The 23585-nt window shown below is 45.9% G+C and overlaps 1 protein-coding gene across 1 annotated transcript; it reads left to right on the top strand.

Moving 5' to 3' along the window:
- The first annotated feature begins 545 nt into the window (after nt 1-545).
- On the top strand, nt 546-20545 carry LOC124006336 (hemicentin-1-like). The gene is made up of 11 exons (XM_046316299.1): nt 546-550; nt 929-973; nt 1336-1434; nt 3121-3426; nt 3519-3782; nt 3878-4144; nt 15767-16036; nt 16142-16447; nt 17036-17123; nt 17195-17264; nt 17716-20545. The coding sequence occupies exons 3-11, from the start codon at nt 1383-1385 to the stop codon at nt 18352-18354; spliced, it is 2262 nt and encodes a 753-aa protein (XP_046172255.1). The 5' UTR covers nt 546-550; nt 929-973; nt 1336-1382; the 3' UTR covers nt 18355-20545.
- The last annotated feature ends 3040 nt before the right edge of the window (nt 20546-23585 follow it).

Raw genomic sequence — 23585 nt, 5'->3', positions numbered from 1 at the left:
AGTTATGCAACAAACGTGTCATTTCCTTCAGCCACAGATGTCTTGAGCAGTTATTGCCCCATTAAACTGGAACTCGCTGTAAAAATAGACTTGGAACTATATCCTTACATTTGTGGATTTAAATCTCTGGATGAATTACTGTTGGCTGTATTCCTTTAAAATAAAAACATGTTTAAAAAAGAGAAATAAAGAGAAATATTGCAAGGGGCTGTAGCTTTCTGTGTAATTTACAAGTCACTGGGTTATATGTCTGCTTGTATTTCATCTGGAATCAGAGGATGTTGCCTTCCTTGTGAAGCTTGATATATTTCACTAGTAACTGTGATTGAAAAGAAAATCTGATGATCATTTGATACTACAGATGGAGGCTATCACTTGCGGGTTGACTTTTATTCAACGAAGGAAAATTCTGTGTCTTGCAAACAGCAGTGCCACTTCTTCTGAATGTCTGCAGTGACAGGCAGCTAGACAACAGACACCCCATCAGGTGGCATTTATATAGCCTGAATTGTGCATTGGATTTGAACAGATGACCATCACGTGAATACTGGTAAGAGGTTGAAGACACTATTTCTGTTTGTACTATTTCTGTTATGGTAATTCATGTGACTGTCCCAATTTTGTAATGTGGAGAAGCATTTTAAAGTTTATGTACATGTGTCCCTATTTTCGGATGAGTTGGATTTGGGAACACATTTCAGATATTGATAGCATCTAATTAAAATCGAATTGTAGATATTGTCAAGTTCAACAAGACTACACTTTCTTTAGTGGGTCAGGTGTAGGCTACATCTAGATTAACACAAATATCAACCGTATCAGCTCACAGCTCTGGACGCTTCATTCATTTGTATTGGTCAGTGTTTTCAATGGAAATGAATCTACCACCAAAATATGAACCTGTTTGACTTCATTATGCTTCATTTAGGTTTTTATACTTACTCAGAATCAACACAGCTTCATTGGCTTCAAGGTATAATGAAATAACGTATTTTTTAATTCTATATTTATGTGAGAAATATGTTCATATTACTATGATTCAAATCTCATCATGATACAAATGTTTGTAGTGTAGCCAACATGTCCAATTAAAAAGCAAGAAAACTCAGACTGTCTTGTGGAGAATAGGGTCAATGTTGTTTCAGTTCCCTACAATCAGAATCTGTTTGGAATCATTCTATTAATGACAAATCAAAACAAAAATGTCAACATTTTGATGTGTTTGACTTTATTTAAAAGTTATTTTCACTGTTGGTTTCATGTTTTTTTAAATAAGACAATGTAATGAAGTGTGTCTGCTGCCTCTGTACTGAACTTGTATGTCTGTCTGTCCAGACAGTGTTAAAAAGCAGGTCATCTGGCCCTTTCTGATACAGAGAATCATGCACATCACAGGAGCTGAAAGACTCATCCTCATTGGTGGTCTGCTGCAAGGTGGGTTGCTGTGGGAAAGGCTGGGTCTGATGCACTGCTTTCTAGCATCTCCCATTGCACTTTACCATTTACATTTGATAGGTTATAGCTATAGGTAGGTTGTAGCTAGGTAGATAGGTTGTAGCTAGGTTGTAGCTAGGTTCCCATCCAATTGGTGACAGATTTTGATGTGAATATTTAAAAGTCTGCATGAAGAAAATATGAGCTGCAATGCGATGGAAACACTATGAACTTTAGATTTAGATTTGGTACATGGAAATTTAAGCGAAAATGTACATTTTGTGTGCACTATGTCATCATGCACTGAATTTTATCCCCAAGTACTCCATTTGGTGGAAACACCAATGGTGGGAAAATGCATATATTGTCTTTATCGGATTTTATAATATTCGAATGAAAATCTGTCGTCAATTGGATGTAAACCTAGCTACTGCCATCATGATGCTTTGTTGTTATACGATATGACTTTACTCGCATAAAAACTGGATGGAAACATGATTAGTGTTCTGATCCTTATTAAAAGCCCAGCGCAGTCAACATTCAGTTTGTCCTGTGTTTAGTATCATATTTATACAACAGCTGATGAAACTAACACTGTAATAATGTGATTGGTGTTATTTCCCGATAGTGGCTGGTTGAAATACAGGACCTTCTAATCAGCAGGTTGTGCATGGGTGGAGTTTTGTCTTGCCTAGTGACATCACCAGGGGGGTAAAGTGAATAGACAAATTCAAAGAGTGTTTCAAACCTCTCTGCCAATAACTTAGTTTTAAGGTTACATATCCCTTCTCTGCTCAGGTGGATTGAGCCACATTGTGGTTAATGCACCATTATGTGCCCTTTCCCACTCCCAGACAGTCCTAACACAATTCTTGCTTGAGAAATAAAAAAAATAAAAAATAACTTTAAAAACTTGTTTAAAAAAAAAACTATTACAGGAAGTTGCTTTATTGTTACCCAGAAATAGTTTGATATTGAGATAAAAACGTTTGCACAGGGCCTTTAAAAGGATAGTTCATACAATCCATGTCTACTAGTATTGCTACATCCCCCCCAAAATGCTAGCCAGATTATTCTGGACATCGCTAAATAACTAGCCAGCATATTTTTTTTGAGGTTTGTAGGAAAAAACAACACCCTAGTGAAGTTGAAAATAACCTAACACCCAGTCTAATATTTTGCTGTGTGTATTTCAGGTGTTCTCTGCCTCGACTTTGCAGCGCTGATGCCTCAGAGTATAAAGGCTCTGAGTGGATCTTGTGTGGACATTCCCTGCTCATTTACACTGCGATTAGGATTTGAGTTGTTCCTCACAACTTCATGTAAAGGAATATGGAGGAAAGGGTGGCCAGGAGTACAGGTGTTTGATTCTAGTCTCACAGGGACAGGCTTAAACACCATTCAAGGGAATCTAACTGGGAACATGCAGCAGAAGGAATGTACCACAATCCTGAATGATTTACCTTCTTTCAACGACTACTTTTCATTTAGAATTGAATGTGACAATTATCTGAAATATAATTTTCCAGAATTTGTCACAATGTATGTAAAAGGTAGAGTATCATTAGAATATGCTAGTTTTGTGTTGTGTGTGTTGTGTTGTGTTCATTTTAAGTTGCAGGTTTGAACCCTGCTGTATTTAATGCACTGCTCATGTAATATAGTTTTTTTTTTTTACTCCCTCAGAAAATCCATCCCAACCCACTCTAAGTCCAGCAACAGTACATGTGATGGAGGGGACCTCAGTGAGTCTGATCTGCTCTGCTGCAGCCCCCTGTCCCTCACTCCCTCCAACTCTGACATGGACCCCCACACTGAGTGACAGTGTGGAGGATTTGCAGGTGACTCCGAATCGAGTCATAACTTCTATCCTGAACTTTACCGCTTCACATGTCCACCATGGAGAGAAGATCTCCTGCACTGCGCTGTACAAACGACAAGCTGGCAAGAGTGATAAATCATCCAAAACTGATCTGACAGTCGCTGTTCTTTGTAAGTTGATTCATGCATGGTAAGTTTGATTCATGTATGGTATGTTAATCATTTCTAGAGAATTTGACAACTTTCTGTGCACTCTCCCTCAGACTCTCCCAAGAACACCTCAGTGTCAGTCAGTCCCTCTGATTCAGTGGTAGAGGGCAGCTCTGTGACTCTGACTTGCAGCAGCAATGCTAACCCAGCAGTGGGGCGCTACAACTGGTACAGAGTTATTGGAGAGCAGGTTTCAACAGTGAGGGCTAGCAGAATGCTAACTGTCCAGGTACCAGCAGATGACAGTTATTTCTACTGTGAAGCCATCAATGACCATGGAACCGAGAAGTCATCTGTCATTCAACTAGATGGAATGTGTATGTACACAATGAAAACAAATATGAACAATAGTTTCAACTATACACAGTATCATAACACACACTAATTTGAATCTATTGTTTCTTTCCCCCAGACCCTCCCAAGAACACCTCACTGTCAGTCAGTCCCTCTGGTTCATTGGTAGAGGGCAGCTCTGTGACCCTGACCTGCAACAGCAATGCCAACCCTGCAGTGAAGAACTACACCTGGTACAAAATCAATGGGACTGAGGCTGTCCTTTTAGGATCTGGAGAGAGCTTCACCTTAGACAGTAAAGCAAGTGATAGCGGGGAGTACTGCTGTGAAGCACTGCATGCACTCGGTAAAGAAAAAGCCACAGTTGTTCAGCTGGATATTCAATGTAAGTTATATACATTATACTTTTGCAGTGGTATGGTCAGGGATGGAACTTAAAGATATTGGGCACTGGCCAGCCAGGATAGAAGACTGCAATTTTTACTGGCCTGGGTCCAAAATAAATATGCAATATTTGAAAAGACAAAATGTCACTAGCTGCTGGGCTAGTCGGGCACATTTTCTATTAGCCCGGTCTGAAAAGTACTAGCCACGGGTTAGCGGGCTAGCTTAATTTCTATCCCTGGGTATAATACAGTATATTGCCTAGTGTAGGAACAGAAACATCAAGATGCTGCTAACACTTTACCATATGGCTACATTAATTGGCATCAACTAATGTATCATTCAATGGTGTCAATGCATTTGTTAATCATTTACTAATGGTAAAGAAACACAACATATTTTAGTCATAATTTTGAAATGCTACATGTAGAGCCTTTCAGTTCATATACAGTTGAAGTCGGAAGTTTACATACACCTTAGCCAAATACATTTAAACTCAGTTTTTCACAATTCCTGACATTTGATCCTAGTAAAAAATGCCCTGTCTTAGGTCAGTTAGGATCACCACTTTATTTTAAGAATGTGAAATGTCAGAATAATAGAGTAGAGAGAATAATTTATTTCAGCTTTTCTTTCTTTCTTCACATTACCAGTGGGTCAGAATTTTACACACACTCAATTAGTATTTTGTAGCATTGCCTTTAAATGGTTTAACTTGCGTAGCCTTCCACAAGCTTCCCACAATAAGTTGGGTGAATTTTGGCCCATTCCTCCTGACAAAGCTGGTGTAACTGAGTCAGGTTTGTAGGCCTCCTCGCTCACATACTGTAACGGCGTTCGTCTGTTGAAAGAAGAGAGTCGGACCGAAATGCAGCGTGTAGGTTACTCATGACTTTAATGAAAATAAATTGCGGTACATGAAATAACTGAATACTAAATACAAAAACAACAGAACGGAACGTGAAACTAATTACAGCCTATCTGGTGACTACAACACAGAGACAGGAACAAACACCCACGAAATACAAAGCGAAAGTCAGGCTGCCTAAATACGGTTCCCAATCAAAGACAACGACAAGCACCTGACTCTGATTGAGAATCGCCTCAGGCGGCCAAGCCTAACAACACCCCTAATCAGCCGCGATCCCAAATAATACAAACCCCAATACGAATACAACATATAAACCCATGTCACACCCTGGCCTACCCAAACATATAACAAGAACACAAAATACAATGACCAAGGCGTGACAGAACCCCCCCCCCTAAGGTGCGGGCTCCCGGACGCACCTCAAGAGCATAGGGAGGGTCCAGGTGGGCGTCTGTCCATGGTGGCGGTTCTGGCTCGGGACGTGGACCCCACTCCATTAATGTCCTTGTTCCTCCCCTTCGCGTCCTGGGATAATCCACCTTCTCCGCCGACCATGGCCTAATAGTCCTCACCCAGATCCCCACATAACTGAGGGGCAGCTCGGGACAGAGGGGCAGCTCGGGACAGAGGGGCAGCTCGGGACAGAGGGGCAGCTCGGGACAGAGGGGCAGCTCGGGACAGAGGGGCAGCTCGGGACAGAGGAGCAGCTCAGGACAGAGGGGTAGCTCGGGACAGAAGCAGCCCGGGACTGAGGGGAAGCCCAGTACTGAGATGAAGCTCAGGCAGGTAGTAGGCTCCGGTAAATCCTGGCTTGCTGGCGGAACTGGAAGATTCAGGTTGACAAGCAGATCTGGAAGAGACTGGTTGTCTGGCAGATCTGGAAGAGACTGGTTGTTTGGCAGATCTGGAAGAGACTGGTTGTCTGGCGGCGCTGGGCAGACTGGGAGCACTGGCGGCGCTGGGCAGACTGGGAGCACTGGCGGCGCTGAGCAGACTGGGAGCACTGGCGGCGCTGGGCAGACTGGGAGCACTGGCGGCGCTGGGCAGATGGGAGACTCCGACAGCGCAGGAGAGGAGAAAAGCGCTGGCTGCGCTGAACAGGTGAGGCACACTGGAGGCCTGGTGCGTGGTGCTGGAACTGGTGGTACTGGATCGAGGACACGCACAGGAAGCCTGGTGCGGGGAGCTGCTACCGGAGGACTGGTGTGTAGAGGTGGCTCTGGATAGACCGGACCGTGCAGGCGCACAGGAGCTCTTGAGCACCGAGCCTGCCCAAGCTTACCTGGCTCGATGCCCACTCTAGCCCGGCCAATAGGAAGGGCTGGTATGTGTCGCACCTGGCTCTGCACCCGCACTGGAAACACTGTGCGCTCCATAGCATAACACGGTGCCTGCCCGGTCTCTCTAGCCCAACGGTGAGCACAGGGAGTATGCGCAGGTCCCCTACCTGGCATAACTATTCTCCCTTCTAGCCACCCCCCAATAATTTTTTGGGCTGCTTTTCCGGCTTCCAACCGCGTCGCCGTGCTGCCTCATCATACCAGCGCCTCTCCGCTTTATCCGCATCTATTTCTTCCTTGGGACGGCGATATTCTCCAGGCTGAGCCCAAGGTCCTTTACCGTCTAATTCCTCCTCCCATGTCCAATTCTCCAAGTGGTGCAGCCTCTCCCACAGCAACTGCTCTTCACGATTAACAGGGAGAGTTGGCTCATATCTGAACCCTGACTCAGCCACTCTCTCTCTGCGCCCTCCCCCAATAAATAATTGGGGGTTACTTTCGGTTTTCGCTCTGCGTCGCTGTGTTTTCCTTTTTGACTCCATTAGCCTGTAGCCCTCTTCGCACTGCTGAAGCGAATCCCAGGCGGGCGCCTGCACTCTCTCTGGGTCGGCCGCCCACCTGTCGATTTCTTCCCACGTCGTATACTCCATGCCTTTACCTTCCATAACGTCCTCCTTTAGCTCCTGCCAGTTATCTACGTCATTGCCAGTTACACGCTGCTCGGTCCGTGAGAGGTGGGTGTTTCTGTAATGACGTTCGTCTGTTGAAAGAAGAGAGTCGGACCGAAATGCAGCGTGTAGGTTACTCATGACTTTAATGAAAATAAATCGCGGTACATGAAATAACTGAATACTAAATACAAAAACAACAGAACGGAACGTGAAACTAATTACAGCCTATCTGGTGACTACAACACAGAGACAGGAACAAACACCCACGAAATACAAAGCGAAAGTCAGGCTGCCTAAATACGGTTCCCAATCAGAGACAACGACAAGCACCTGACTCTGATTGAGAATCGCCTCAGGTGGCCAAGCCTAACAACACCCCTAATCAGCCGCGATCCCAAATAATACAAACCCCAATACGAATACAACATATAAACCCATGTCACACCCTGGCCTACCCAAACATATAACAAGAACACAAAATACAATGACCAAGGTGTGACACATACGCTTTTTCAGTTCTGAGGTCAGGGCTATTGGGACACCTGTTGACAACTTCCGGTGAAATTGTAGGGCGCGCAATTCAATTAAATAATCATAAAAATGATGGATATGAAACATTTAGGTACATAGAAGTGTCTTATATCGGTTAAAAGCTTAAATTCTTGTTAATCTAACTGCACTGTCCGATTTACAATTGGCTTTACAGCGAAAGCATGCCCTGTCATAAATTCAGAAATAGCGATTAAATATTCACTTACTTTTTGAAAATCTTCCTCTGATTTGCAATCCAAAGGTTCCAAGCTACAACATGTAGTGTCATTTTGTTAGATAAAATCCTTCCTTATATCCCAAAAATTCAATTTAGTTGGCGCCATCGATTGAGTAATCCACTTGTTCAACATGCAGAGAAAGGAATCCAAAAAGCTACAGCTAAACTTTGTTAAAACAAGTTAGAATATGTTTCTATGTAATCCCCAGCTACCCTAAAATGTAAGTAAACTACAATATTTTATACGGAAAGAAGTATGTTCAATAGGAAATTGATATTAGCAGGTCCGCATCCTCTTCATCGCAAGCTCACAGACTGATTTCCAACTCTGAGTCCCAGTACTAAAACTCATAATTCTCCCTCGTTTTGGAAGAAACAAGCCTGAAGCCTTGAACAAAGACGGATGACATCTAGTGGAAGCCATAGAAATTGGGAGCTGGATTTGGATTTGCCCTTTTTCCTTCCATTGTAAGAGCATGGGCTCTCAAAACAGAAAGACATTCCAGTTGGTTTTTCTTTGGATTTCCCTCCTACCATATCTATTGTGTTATAGTCTCATACATTTTTAAAAACTTTTCTACAAACCTCAAAGTGCCCAAAGTAAACTGCCTGTTACTCAGTTCCTGTAACGGTTTTCATGGTGTGGTGAAGGAGAGTCGGACCAAACTGCAGCGTGTAGATTGCGATCCATGTTTAATGAAAACAAACGGAAATACGAATAAACACAAAACACTACAAAACAATAAACGTAATGAAAACCGAAACAGCCTATTCTTGTCAACTAAATACAGCGACAGGAACAAAGACACTAAGGACATCAAGACACTTAAGGACATCAAGACACTCAGGACAATCACCCACGACAAACTCAAAGAATATGGCTGCCTAAATATGGTTCCCAATCAGAGACAACGATAAGCACCTGCCTCTGATTGAGAACCACTCCAGACAGCCATAGACTTTGCTAGATAACCCCACTAGCTACAATCCCAAATACATACACACCAAAACCCCAAGACAAAACACACCACAATACAAAAACTCCATGCCACACCCTGGCCTGACCCAATACATGAAGAAAAACACAAAATACTTAGACCAGGGCGTGACAGAACCCCCCCCCCCCTAAGGTGCGGACTCCCGAACGCACCTCAAAATAATAGGGAGGGTCCGGGTGGGCGTCTGTCCATGGTGGCGGCTCCGGCGCGGGACGTGGAACCCACTCAGTCAATGTCTTAGTCCCCTCTCCTCGTGTCCCTGGATAGACCACCCTTGCCGCCGACCATTTACATTTACATTACATTTAAGTCATTTAGCAGACGCTCTTATCCAGAGCGACTTACAAATTGGTGCATTCACCTTATGACATCCAGTGGAACAGTCACTTTACAATAGTGCATCTAAATCTTAAAGGGGGGGTGAGAGGGATTACTTATCCTATCCTAGGTATTCCTTAAAGAGGTGGGGTTTCAGGTGTCTCCGGAAGGTGGTGATTGACTCCGCTGTCCTGGCGTCGTGAGGGAGTTTGTTCCACCATTGGGGGGCCAGAGCAGCGAACAGTTTTGACTGGGCTGAGCGGGAACTGTACTTCCTCAGTGGTAGGGAGGCGAGCAGGCCAGAGGTGGATGAACGCAGTGCCCTTGTTTGGGTGTAGGGCCTGATCAGAGCCTGGAGGTACTGAGGTGCCGTTCCCTTCACAGCTCCGTAGGCAAGCACCATGGTCTTGTAGCGGATGCGAGCTTCAACTGGAAGCCAGTGGAGAGAGGGGAGGAGCAGAGTGACGTGAGAGAACTTGGGAAGGTTGAACACCAGATGGGCTGCGGCGTTCTGGATGAGTTGTAGGGGTTTAATGGCACAGGCAGGGAGCCCAGCCAACAGCGAGTTGCAGTAATCCAGACGGGAGATGACAAGTGCCTGGATTAGGACCTGCGCCGCTTCCTGTGTGAGGCAGGGTCGTACTCTGCGGATGTTGTAGAGCATGAACCTACAGGAACGGGCCACCGCCTTGATGTTGGTTGAGAATGACAGGGTGTTGTCCAGGATCACGCCAAGGTTCTTAGCGCTCTGGGAGGAGGACACAATGGAGTTGTCAACCGTGATGGCGAGATCATGGAACGGGCAGTCCTTCCCCGGGAGGAAGAGCAGCTCCGTCTTGCCGAGGTTCAGCTTGAGGTGGTGATCCGTCATCCACACTGATATATCTGCCAGACATGCAGAGATGCGATTCGCCACCTGGTCATCAGAAGGGGGAAAGGAGAAGATTAGTTGTGTGTCGTCTGCATAGCAATGATAGGAGAGACCATGTGAGGTTATGACAGAGCCAAGTGACTTGGTGTATAGCGAGAATAGGAGAGGGCCTAGAACAGAGCCCTGGGGGACACCAGTGGTGAGAGCGCGTGGTGAGGAGACAGATTCTCGCCACGCCACCTGGTAGGAGCGACCTGTCAGGTAGGACGCAATCCAAGTGTGGGCCGCGCCGGAGATGCCCAACTCGGAGAGGGTGGAGAGGAGGATCTGATGGTTCACAGTATGGAAGGCAGCCGATAGATCTAGAAGGATGAGAGCAGAGGAGAGATAGTTAGCTTTAGCAGTGCGGAGCGCCTCCGTGATACAGAGGAGAGCAGTCTCAGTTGAATGACTAGTCTTGAAACCTGACTGATTTGGATCAAGAAGGTCATTCAGAGAGAGATAGCGGGAGAGCTGGCCAAGGACGGCACGTTCAAGAGTTTTGGAGAGAAAAGAAAGAAGGGACACTGGTCTGTAATTGTTGACATCGGAGGGATCGAGTGTAGGTTTTTTCAGAAGGGGTGCAACTCTCGCTCTCTTGAAGACGGAAGGGACGTAGCCAGCGGTCAGGGATGAGTTGATGAGCGAGGTGAGGTAAGGGAGAAGGTCTCCGGAAATGGTCTGGAGAAGAGAGGAGGGGATAGGGTCAAGCGGGCAGGTTGTTGGGCGGCCGGCCGTCACCAGACGCGAGATTTCATCTGGAGAGAGAGGGGAGAAAGAGGTCAGAGCACAGGGTAGGGCAGTGTGAGCACAACCAGCGGTGTCGTTTGACTTAGCAAACGAGGATCGGATGTCGTCAACCTTCTTTTCAAAATGGTTGACGAAGTCATCTGCAGAGAGGGAGGAGGGGGGGGAGGGGGAGGAGGATTCAGGAGGGAGGAGAAGGTGGCAAAGAGCTTCCTAGGGTTAGAGGCAGATGCTTGGAATTTAGCGTGGTAGAAAGTGGCTTTAGCAGCAGAGACAGAGGAGGAAAATGTAGAGAGTGAAAGGATGCCAGGTCCGCAGGGAGGCGAGTTTTCCTCCATTTCCGCTCGGCTGCCCGGAGCCCTGTTCTGTGAGCTCGCAATGAGTCATCGAGCCACGGAGCGGGAGGGGAGGACCGAGCCGGCCTGGAGGATAGGGGACATAGAGAGTCAAAGGATGCAGAGAGGGAGGAGAGGAGGGTTGAGGAGGCAGAATCGGGAGATAGGTTGGAGAAGGTTTGAGCGGTGGGAAGAGATGATAGGATGGAAGAGGAGAGAGTAGCGGGGGAGAGAGAGCGAAGGTTGGGACGGCGCGATACCATCCGAGTAGGGGCAGTGTGGGAGGTGTTGGATGAGAGCGAGAGGGAAAAGGATACAAGGTAGTGGTCGGAGACTTGGAGGGGAGTTGCAATGAGGTTAGTGGAAGAACAGCATCTAGTAAAGATGAGGTCGAGCGTATTGCCTGCCTTGTGAGTAGGGGGGGAAGGTGAGAGGGTGAGGTCAAAAGAGGAGAGGAGTGGAAAGAAGGAAGCAGAGAGGAAAGAGTCAAAGGTAGACGTGGGGAGGTTAAAGTCGCCCAGAACTGTGAGAGGTGAGCCGTCCTCAGGAAAGGAGCTCATCAAGGCATCAAGCTCATTGATGAACTCTCCGAGGGAACCTGGAGGGCGATAAATGATAAGGATGTTAAGCTTGAAAGGGCTGGTAACTGTGACAGCATGGAATTCAAAGGAGGCGATAGACAGATGGGTAAGGGGAGAAAGAGAGAATGACCACTTGGGAGAGATGAGGATCCCGGTGCCACCACCCCGCTGACCAGAAGCTCTCGGGGTGTGCGAGAACACGTGGGCGGACGAAGAGAGAGCAGTAGGAGTAGCAGTGTTGTCTGTGGTGATCCATGTTTCCGTCAGTGCCAAGACCATGGCCTAGTAGTCCTCACCCAGAACCCTACTGGACTGAGGAGCAGATCGGGACTGAAGGACAGCTCGGGACTGAGGCAGCTCGGGACTGTGGGAAAGCTCGGGAGTGTGAGAAAGCTCGGGAGTGAGAGAAAGCTCGGGAGTGAGAGAAAGCTCGGGAGTGAGAGAAAGCTCGGGAGTGAGAGAAAGCTCGGGAGTGAGAGAAAGCTCGGGAGTGAGAGAAAGCTCAGGAGTGAGAGGAAGCTCAGGCAGGTTGATGAATCTACCAGATCCTGGCTGGCTGGTGGTTCCGGCAGATCCTGGCAGACTGGTGGATCCTGGCTGACTAGCAGATCTGGCAGATCCTGGCTGACTGGCGGATCCTGGCTGACTGGCGGATCCTGGCCGACTGGCGGATCCTGGCCGACTGGCACTTCTGGCGGATCCTGGCCGACTGGCACTTCTGGCGGATCCTGGCTGACTGGCACTTCTGGCGGATCCTGGCTGACTGGCACTTCTGGCGGATCCTGGCAGACTAGTGGATCCTGGCTGACTGGTGGATCTAACTGATCCTGACAGACTGGCGACGCTGGGCAGACTGGCGGCGCTGGGCAGACTGGTGGTGCTGGGCAGACTGGCGAAGCTGGGCAGACTGGCGGCACTGGCGGCGCTGGGCAGACTGGCGGCACTGGCGGCGCTGGGCAGACTGGCGGCACTGGGCAGACTGACAGCTCTGGCTTCTCCATGCAGGCTGACAGCTCTGGCTGCATCATGTAGACTGACAGCTCTGGCTGCTCCATGCAGGCTGGCAGCTCTGGCTGCGCTGAACAGGTGGGAGACTCCGGCAGCGCAGGAGAGGAGAAAGGCTCTGGCTGCGCTAAACAGGCGGGAGGCTCCGGCAGCACTATAGAGGAGGAAGGCTCTGGCTGCGCTGAACAGGCGGGAGACTCCGGCAGCGCAGGAGAGGAGAAAGGCTCTGGCTGCGCTAAACAGGCGGGAGGCTCCGGCAGCGCTGTAGAGGAGGAAGGCTCTGGCTGCGCTGAACAGGCGGGAGGCTCCGGCAGCGCTGTAGAGGAGAAAAGCTCTGGCTGCGCTAAACAGGCGAGGCGCACTGAAGGCCTGGTGCGTGGTGCTGGAACTGGTGGTACTGGGCCGAGGCCACACACAGGAAGCCTGGTGCGGGGAGCTGCTACCGGAGGGCTGGTGTATGGAGGTGGCACAGGATGGGCTAGACCGTGAAGGCGTACTGGAGATCTTGAGAGCAGTGTTGGCACAGGACGTGCAAGGCTAGGGATGTGCACAGGAGGCCTAGTGCGTAAGGCTGGCACCAACTTCACCAGCCGACTAACACGCACCTCAGGACGAGTATGGAGCGCTGACCCAGGTGCCATCAAATCCCTGACACGTTCTGTCGGGCGAATTCCATGCAAAAGCACCAACACAGCAACTCCCTCATTTCTCTCTCCTCCAATTTCCCCCATTAACTCCTTCACAGTCTCTGTTTCGCTCACCTCCAACACCGGCTCTGGTTCTGGTCTCCTCCTTGGCTCCTCACGACAAACAGGGAGAGTTGGCTCAGGTCTGACTCCTGACTCTGCCACACTCTCCCTGAGCCCCCCAATACATTTTTGGGGCTGATTCTCAGGCTTCCATCCACTACGCCGTGCTGCCTCCTCATATCTGCGCCTCTCAGCTTTCGCCGCCTCCAGTTCTTCCTTGGGGCGGCGATATTCTCCAGGCTGAGCCCAGGGGTCCTTTACCGTCCAGTTCCTCCTCCCATGTCCATTTCTCCAGGTGGTGCAGCCTCTCCCACTGCAGCTGCTGCTGCTCCTGCTGCTGCTGCCTCTATTGCCTCTCCTGTGGCTCCTGCCTGTTAACACGCTGCTTAGTCCGTTGGTGGTGGGTGATTCTGTAACGGTTTTCATGGTGTGGTGAAGGAGAGTCGGACCAAACTGCAGCGTGTAGATTGCGATCCATGTTTAATGAAAACAAACGGAAATACGAATAAACACAAAACACTACAAAACAATAAACGTAATGAAAACCGAAACAGCCTATACTTGTCAACTAAATACAGCGACAGGAACAAAGACACTAAGGACATCAAGACACTAAGGACATCAAGACACTCAGGACAATCACCCACGACAAACTCAAAGAATATGGCTGCCTAAATATGGTTCCCAATCAGAGACAACGATAAGCACCTGCCTCTGATTGAGAACCACTCCAGGCAGCCTTAGACTTTGCTAGATAACCCCACTAGCTACAATCCCAAATACATACACACCAAAACCCCAAGACAAAACACACCACAATACAAAAAGTCCATGCCACACCCTGGCCTGACCCAATACATGAAGAAAAACACAAAATACTTAGACCAGGGTGTGACAGTTCCAGAAGCTAGGATACGCATATAATTGGTAGTATTGGAAAGAAAACACTCTGAAGTTTCTAGAACTGTTAAAATTATGTCTGTGAGTATAACAGACCTGATATGGCAAGAAAAAACTCAAGGAAAATCCATCCGGAATAAAAAAGAATTGAGGTCACAGGCCTTTTCAATGCTAGCCTATTGGATATACAAAAAATAGCTCCCAGATTGCAGTTCCTATGGCATCCACTAGATGTCAACAGTCTTTAGACAGGGTTTCAGGCTTGTTTCTTGAAAAACTAACAAGTAGTTGTAGTTTGTGTTCTCATCAGGAAAGGTAGGCTTTTTGGTGCACGTGAATGAGGGCTCTTCATTATTTTCCTTTTCTATTGAACACCGTTCTTTCCGTCTGAAATATTATTGTTAATTTACATATTAGGTTACCTGAGGATTGATTAGAAACATTGCTTGACTTATTTGGACTAAGTCGAAGGAGTGGATTACTGAAATCAACGGCACCAACTAAACATACTTTAAAATATAAATATTTTAGGTAATATTAGTTGACTGTGGCGCTATGCTATTCAGCGGTCGCTGATGACAATTATCCTGCTTAATAAGGGATGGGTAGCGTCAAGAAGTTAATGACTCCAACCTAAGTGTATGTAAACTTCCGACTTCAACTGTAGTTGATGCTAATCCATAACCTTATTGTAGAGTGTTACCAAGATGCTTTAAAACACTCTATTTATGACTGGTTGAATATCACTCTGTTGAGGCACACATCCAGCTGCTGTGACTGGCCAATGTCTGGGTCATGGTCAGTGCCCAGACTGTCTGGTCCAATGACAGTGAGCCATTGTCCTGTTGCGTGACGACCATGAAAAATCTTTACTGTGTGTGTGTCAATGCCCTCCATCACTGAAGCCTGTTGTAGAGTTTGTATGGCAGTGTGAATGTGTTTATGCATGGCTGTGTCTATGTCTTGCCATTGGCCATTCCTAGTCAAGATTTCTACATATCACCCCCCCCCCCAACTCCAGGTGCAGATTGTGTTTTATCTCAACTGAAGGGTTTCCAAAGACAAACCTAGAAAGAAAAATTATTATGGCCCAAATCCAGCCCCCATTTGTAATCCACCGACATGTTTATGTGGCCTAGTAAACATTTGGAATTATGGTCCGGAAATGTACCAGGTTTAATTGTCGTAACTAAGCCAGATCATTACCGTGGAAAAGCTAAACCTAGCTTATCAAGGTGGATGCGGCCCGCTTATGGTGTAATTCAAAGTGGTAACTGGGCCAAATCTACATGCCGGCCCAGGTTTGGCCCTTATTGTGGAAAGGATCTGGCTTAGGTATGGCAACTGAATCTGGCTCACAGCTGGCTTATTTGTATAGAGTTATAGATATGTAGCATGGGAAGTATGGATAGGCAGACTTCTTAACAGTGGTGCTAGTGCATAATGCTCAATAAAAAAAATATGATAACACAGCACTGTTTTCTTCCAGATCCCCCCAAGAACACCTCATTGTCAGTCAGTCCCTCTAGCTCAGTAGCAGAGGGCAGCTCTGTGACTCTGACTTGCAGCAGCAATGCCAACCCAGCAGTGAAGAACTACACCTGGTACAGAGTTGAGGGAAGGGAGAAGGACATTGTCGGGTCTGAAGAGGACCTCAACATTTCCAGTGTGACCAGGCTTTCAAATGAAAAGTACTACTGTGAGGCTCAGAATGTCCATGGACTGCAGACCTCTGAAGCCATCAGTATCAATGTAACGTGTATGTACTGTATAGTATTTATTCTACTGATTGTGAATCACAATCATTCATTCATCTGAATGAACTATTAAGAATAATCGCGTTCTTCCTTTCTGTTCGCTGTAGTTGCTTCAGAGATCCTGAACACCTCTCACTGCATCAGGATTTCAGCTACATCTCAGATCAGATGTTTCTGTGATAGCTATGGGAACCCTGCTCCCACACTGGTGTGGCAACTGTCTGGAGTGTCTGTCAATCACTCAACTAACACCATCATCATGGAGGAGCCAATGGGCCAAGCAGGCCTGAGGAGCTCCATCACCATCCACCAATCACAGGAAGAGAAAATACAGAGTCTGGTCTGCCTCAGCTCCAACTTTGTTAATTTTGACAGCTTCAAGTTTGACTTAACATCAATGAAAACATTGGAAGGTAGAGTTAGGAGACATTTGTCCTGCTCTACACCAGAATTAGTTCCTAACAGTCCCCCGGTCCCACTAACCATTCAAGAGCTTGGAACTATAAGGTTCTATCTGTATTTTTTGTCAAAATGTCATTATTGACATAGCCTTGCTCTGTTCAATGTTCTCTACGTATATAGTACAAAAAAATACCCCTATTCATGTTGTTAAGTTCAAAAGAATACAAGATAAAAATGTCTGACACAATTCAAACCAATGACAGTTTGGAACTTTAGAGCCAATTGTATATATATAATATATAATAATATATATGCCATTTAGCAGACGCTTTTATCCAAAGCGACTTACAGTCATGTGTGCATACATTCTACGTATGGGTGGTCCCGGGGATCGAACCCACTACCCTGGCGTTACAAGCGCCATGCTCTACCAACTGAGCTACACAGGACCACAATTGTCTCAGAATCATCTTTTTGAAACAAGAACCTTGTAGTCCCAAGCTCTCACATTGCCAAATGAGAAGGACTTTCAGTACAAAGAAGGAATTGTGGCGCTTGTTTTACAACTAATTTGTTTGCTCTACGTTGTGATTGCACAGGTTTCCATCTTCCCTCTCTGTTGATCGGGGCTGGTGTGGGGGCAGGAGTGATGATGCTCCTATGCATCCCACTACTTCACTTCTGCAAGTAAGTGACTGACACAGGGTCTGGACTGGTATTTGACGCCATTATCTAAACCTCTGTTGTTTTGCTCTCAGGCATAGGAGAGCCAGGCAGTCACCAAGCAAAAGACAGAAGGACACAGCAGAGTTCATAGTGACGGATGAGGTAAGTAACTACACTGACATTCCGACATTGTATGTGCTTACAGTCTAACAATGTGGAAAGGTGTTGATATACATATCTCACAGAAGAGGGTGCATGAACAGCCTATCACATGTCCTAGACGGCGCACACATTTCAGCACTGGTATTTTTGTTGCAGTGAAAGATTAGAGGTAGCTTGGCTGTGAAAATGCAAAACTCAACCGTGTGCATGAAGAGGAACTCAAGTCAGTTTAGGCTGCGGTGGCACATTACTGTAATCAAGTCTTTTGCAACCATATTGTCTGGATCTCATGTTAAACAACTAGCTAACAACTAGCCCTTTCCTATCCAGCGGTTGACTTGCTCATATGATTGTTTTGCATTGTTTTGTGTGGACACCAGGAAGTTACAGCTAATAGGAGTCTACATTAAAAAAAACTTGGCCCTCTAATGTGATTGCTTACCCCTTTAAGGAGACCCTCTTTCAGGAGGAGGACAATGTCTATGCCAATAAAGCCATGCTGGATGAGGCCCTCGGGCCCAACAGGACAGTGGACTGGGAAATCGACGACACAGACCTCCTCCACTACGCCAACTTGAACTTCTCCAAACTCCAGGCCAAGGTGGCCGAGCGGGGGGTGGGGGAGGGAGAGATCAGGGGAGTCGCCTCCAAAACGACAGAGTACGCAGTGATCCGCCTGCAATCCACAGGCAGTATCGAGGGAGGGGCTGAGAAGAAGGAGACCATTCCTGCTCTGAAGCAGGGGGAGCACACTGAGGACCATGGAGCTAAAGTATTGGAAGAATCCCAGGCAGGGCACGAGAGTGACGAGGAAGAAGAAGTCGCAAAAGATTCTGCGCTGCCAGAGCTACAGGGTGTGACTAATTATGCCCTCAGTGTCCAGGAGTATACAGAGTCCCCACTGGGACAGTCTGAGCAGCACAACACAGCAGAAACTGCAGTGGACGAGGTGACACTGCTTTCTGAGCCGAAAGATTCCGCTAATGGTGAAGAGGAGGACACATATGGGAACATATGTCGTGGTCAGGTCATATCTGAAGCAAATTGTGGACAACCTGAGTTAGATAGGAGGACGAGTAGGAGAGTGTAAAGGCGTAGTAAGCTGATGTATAGAGGGAGTAAAGCTTAAATGCAGATAAGGTTGTGAAAAATCACCCATAATGCACTGCAGAGAAATCCTCGTCACCTTCCAAACTAGAACCACTATGTCCACCTTTTTTTTAACACCAGTTATTCTACAGTGTCTGTTCATCAGTTGGATTCTCATCTCTATATATACAATATATACAGAAGTCTGTGGACACCCCTTCAAATTAGTGGATTCGGCTATTTCGGCTTAAAATGAAATCCAATAAGGAAATACATTATATTTTGTCCTGCTGATCTACACAACCAACTCCACATTTTCAAAGTGAAAGAACAATTCTATATATATTTTTCCAATTGAATAAAACAAAAAAACAAAGATGTCTTGATTGCGTATGTCTTCACACCCCAGAGGTAACACCTGGTGGAAGCACCTTGGGCCGCCATTATAGCTGTGAATCATTTTGAATAAGGTTCTACTAACTTTGCACAACTCTTAGGCTAACACATACCCATTGTTTTTTGTCCAAATAGCTCAAGCTCAGTAAATTTGGTTTGGGAGTCATTGATGGACAGCAATATTCAAACATTGTCTCTAATTGTCAAGCAGATTTAAGTCGGCACAATCCACAGTACTTGAAAATACAGAGGGTTTTACTCTGTGTTGTTTAGTTCTGGATTTGGCCCGTGGTTTATAATTTAGGCCAGAAAAATGAATTTCCTGTGTTGTCTTGCAGTATTACTTAACAGCCTTGTTGCCAACAGAATGTTTGATTTGAAGGGGATTTTTTTAACACAGGCTTCCTCCTTTTCACTTTTCTATCGAGGCTAATAATGTGGAGTGAATGCAATGTTGTTGATCCTCCTGTTTGTGGTGGAAACAATGTGTCATTGGTGTGCTTGACCTCGGCAGGGATTGGAGAGTTTGTCAGGATCATAATAAATATGAAAGGAGCAAAACCCAGATTAACAAAGCCCAGATTCAGTCTTCTGAATACCAAACACTGGGATAGAGTTGTATTTTTCAGCGAGTCAATTGCACACATTTCAATCTCAAAGACACACCAGAATGGCTTTCCAATAGCTGTTGACTGCTTCTGAATGGTTCAGTGTGGTTCAGTCCTGACTTAAATCTGCATGAAAATTTGAGACAAGGGGCTGGACTCAATCCGTATCGCTGTAGTCAAATCCAATGAAAATCAAATCAAGAAGCTGATTTTCAAGGTTTGAATTTTGCTGTCCATCAATGACTTCCAAACAAATATACTGGGCTTGAGCAATTTGGACAAAAACAATGTGTATATGTCGCCCTATGAGGTGGTCAAAGCTGGTAGAATCTAATTCAAAATGATTGACAGCTCTAATGACTGCCAAAGGTGCTTCCACCAAGTATTTACTCTGGGGTGCGAAGACATACATAATTAAGACAGCTCCGTTATTTTTTTATTTATTTATTAATTTGGAAAATGTTCTGTATTTTTTTCTTTCACTTTTAAAATGTAGAGTAAGTTATGTACATCAGTAGGAAAACAATCAAATGTCATACATTTTTTATTTACTTTTAAGGCAGCAAAATGTTAAGACTGTGCGGGGGGGGGGGGTGTACACTTTCACTAGGAACTGTTTATGTTTTTTTATTCTGACTTTTTAACTGTGTTTTTATAGATTAGCGTCGCTCCTTACATACATTTTCAATTAATTAAATGTTCATCTTGCAACAGTTAAGAGTGTAATATTTGTTTGTTTTTCAAAGTTTTGTTCCTCATCTATGAATTTGTAACTTATTGTTGCACAGACAATGTGTATTTATGAACTTACAAAATGTGTGTGATGGTTATGAATCACTTCAACATGTTGTATTGTTGTTTTTATTGTCTTTTTTATTGAAAATGTATTTACAATGTTTAAAGCTGAATACAGGTGAATACAGGTTACAAGCAGTCAGTAAATTCAGCATGATTCAGTAACTATGTAAAGTCAGAAGTCAGTAATAATGCACACTGCAATGTTAAACAAATATGGAGACATGGTGTCAGTTACATAGCATATACACAATAGCACATCCTGTAATATGGGACATTTCTAAACAGTGAAGCATTTCTGTTTTGACAGCCTAGTAAGCACACATTGCATTGATGTACCGCACGATGTTCAAACCCACTTTGAATGACGTCAATAAACTCTGTTTTCTGCCATTGTGGTCTTGACTGACTTGTAATTTCAAAGTACAGTTAAGGCAACTCCTGGTTCTTGAATGTGATTTTATTGCTAACAATCCAGATATAAAGCACTAGTCAAAAGTTTGGACACACTCATTCAAGGTTTTTCTGTATTTTTACTATTTTCTAAATGGTTGAACAATAGTGAAGACATCAAAGTGATGAAATAACACATATGGAATCATGTAGTAACCAAAAAAGTGTTGAACAAATGAAAATATGTTTTATATTCTTCAAAGTATCCATCCTTTGCCTTGATGACAACTTTGTACACTCTTGGAATTCTCTCAACCAGCTTCATGAGGAATGCTTTTCCAACAGTCTTGAAGGAGTTCCCACATATGCTGAGCACTTGTTGGCTGCTTTCTCTTCACTCTGCGGTCCAACTCATCCCAAACCATCTCAATTGGGTTAAGGTCAGGTGATTGTGGAGGCCAGGTCATCTGATGCAGCACTCTATCACTCTCCTTCTCGGTCAAATAGTTCTTACACAGCCTGGAGGTGTGTTTCGGGTCATTGTCATGTTGAAAAACAAATGATAGTCCCACTAAGCGCAAACTAGATGGGATGGTGTATCGCTGCAGAATGCTGTGGTAGTCATGCTGGTTAAGCGTGCCTTGTATTCTAAATAAATCAGGGACAGTGTCACCAGCAAAGCACCCCTACACCATAACACCTCCTCCCCCATGCTTCATGGATTGGAACCACACATACGGAGATAATCAGTTCACCTACTCTGCGTCTCACAAAGACAGCAGTTGGAACCAAAAATCACAAATTTGGACTCATCAGACCAAAGGATAGATTTCCACCGGTCTAATGTGCATTGCTTGTGTTTCTTGCCCAAGCAAGTCTTTTCCTCTTATTGGTGTCCTTTAGTAGTGGTTTCTTTGCAGCAATTCGACCATGAAGGCCTGATTCATGCAGTCTCCTCTGAACAGTTGATGATGAGATGTGTCTGTTACTTGAACTCTGTGAAGCATTTATTTGGGCTGTGAGGTGCAGTTAACTCTAATGAACGTATCCTCTGCAGCAGAGGTAACTCTGGGTCTTCCTTTCCTGTAGCGTGTCCTCATGAGAGCCAGCTTCATCATAGCGCATGATGGTTTTTTAGCGACTGCACTTGAGGAAACTTTCAAAGTTCTTGAAATGTTCCAGATGAAATTACCTTCATGTCTTAAATTAATGATGGACTGCCATTTCTTTTTGCTTATTTGAGCTGTTCTTGCCATAATATGGACTTGGTATTTTACCAAATAGTGCTATCTTCTGTATACCACCCCTACCTTGTCACAACACAACTGATTGGCTCAAACGCATTAAGAAGGAAAGAAATTCCACAAATTAACTTTTAACAAGGCACACCTGTTAATTTAAATGCATTCCAGGTGACTATCTCATGAAACTGGTTGAGAAAATGCCAAGAGTGTGCAAAGCTGTCATCAAGGCAAAGGGTGGCTACTTTAAATAATCTCAAAAGTAACATTCATTTTTATTTGTTTAACACTTTTTTGGTTACTACATGATTCCATATGTGTTATTTCATAATTTTGATGTTTTCACTATTATTCTACAATGTAGAAAATATGTTTCCGACTTCTTGGCACTGACGGAAACATGGATCACCACAGATAACACTGCTACTCCGACTGCTCTCTCTTCGTCCGCCCACATGTTCTCGCACACCCGAGAGCTTCTGGTCAGCGGGGTGGTGGCACCGGGATCCTCATCTCTCCCAAGTGGTCATTCTCTCTTTCTCCCCTTACCCATCTGTCTATCGCCTCCTTTGAATTCCATGCTGTCACAGTTACCAGCCCTTTCAAGCTTAACATCCTTATCATTTATCGCCCTCCAGGTTCCCTTGGAGAGTTCATCAATGAGCTTGATGCCTTGATGAGCTCCTTTCCTGAGGACGGCTCACCTCTCACAGTTCTGGGCGACTTTAACCTCCCCACATCTACCTTTGACTCATTCCTCTCTGCCTCCTTATTTCCACTCCTCTCCTCTTTTGACCTCACCCTCTCACCTTCCCCCCCTACTCACAAGGCAGGCAATACGCTCGACCTCATCTTTACTAGATGCTGTTCTTCCACTAACCTCATTGCAACTCCCCTCCAAGTCTCCGACCACTACCTTGTATCCTTTTCCCTCTCGCTCTCATCCAACACTTCCCACACTGCCCCTACTCGGATGGTATCGCGCCGTCCCAACCTCCGCTCTCTCTCCCCCGCTACTCTCTCCTCTTCCATCCTATCATCTCTTCCCTCTGCTCAAACCTGCTCAAACCTTCTCCAACCTATCTCCTGATTCTGCCTCCTCAACCCTCCTCTCCTCCCTTTCTGCATCCTTTGACTCTCTATGTCCCCTATCCTCCAGGCCGGCTCGGTCCTCCCCTCCCGCTCCGTGGCTCGACGACTCATTGCGAGCTCACAGAACAGGGCTCCGGGCAGCCGAGCGGAAATGGAGGAAAACTCGCCTCCCTGCGGACCTGGCATCCTTTCACTCCCTCCTCTCTACATTTTCCTCCTCTGTCTCTGCTGCTAAAGCCACTTTCTACCACTCTAAATTCCAAGCATCTGCCTCTAACCCTAGGAAGCTCTTTGCCACCTTCTCCTCCCTCCTGAATCCCCCCCTCCTCCCTCTCTGCAGATGACTTCGTCAACCATTTTGAAAAGAAGGTCGACGACATCCGATCCTCGTTTGCTAAGTCAAACGACACCGCTGGTTCTGCTCACACTGCCCTACTATGTGCTCTGACCTCTTTCTCCCCTCTCTCTCCAGATGAAATCTCGCGTCTTGTGATGGCCGGCCGCCCAACAACCTGCTCGCTTGACCCTATCCCCTCCTCTCATCTCCAGACCATTTCCGGAGACCTTCTCCCTTACCTCACCTCGCTCATCAACTCATCCCTGACCGCTGGCTACGTCCCTTCCGTCTTCAAGAGAGCGAGAGTTGCACCCCTTCTGAAAAAACCTACACTCGATCCCTCCGATGTCAACAACTACAGACCAGTATC

The sequence above is a fragment of the Oncorhynchus gorbuscha genome, linkage group LG19, assembly GCF_021184085.1.
Source record: "Oncorhynchus gorbuscha isolate QuinsamMale2020 ecotype Even-year linkage group LG19, OgorEven_v1.0, whole genome shotgun sequence".
Taxonomy (NCBI): Eukaryota; Metazoa; Chordata; class Actinopteri; order Salmoniformes; family Salmonidae; genus Oncorhynchus; species Oncorhynchus gorbuscha.
The sequence above is the reverse complement of the archived record's forward strand: the minus strand, read 5'-3'. Positions and strand labels throughout refer to the sequence as shown.

Excerpts from the sequence above, each read along its gene's own strand:
- LOC124006336 (XM_046316299.1), top strand. The coding sequence starts at position 1,383 with ATGCACATCACAGGAGCTGAAAGACTCATCCTCATTGGTGGTCTGCTG. Across the intron at positions 3,427-3,518 it reads TCTGACAGTCGCTGTTCTTT|ACTCTCCCAAGAACACCTCA; the intron begins GTAAGTTGATTC and ends ACTCTCCCTCAG. Across the intron at positions 3,783-3,877 it reads CATTCAACTAGATGGAATGT|ACCCTCCCAAGAACACCTCA; the intron begins GTATGTACACAA and ends TCTTTCCCCCAG.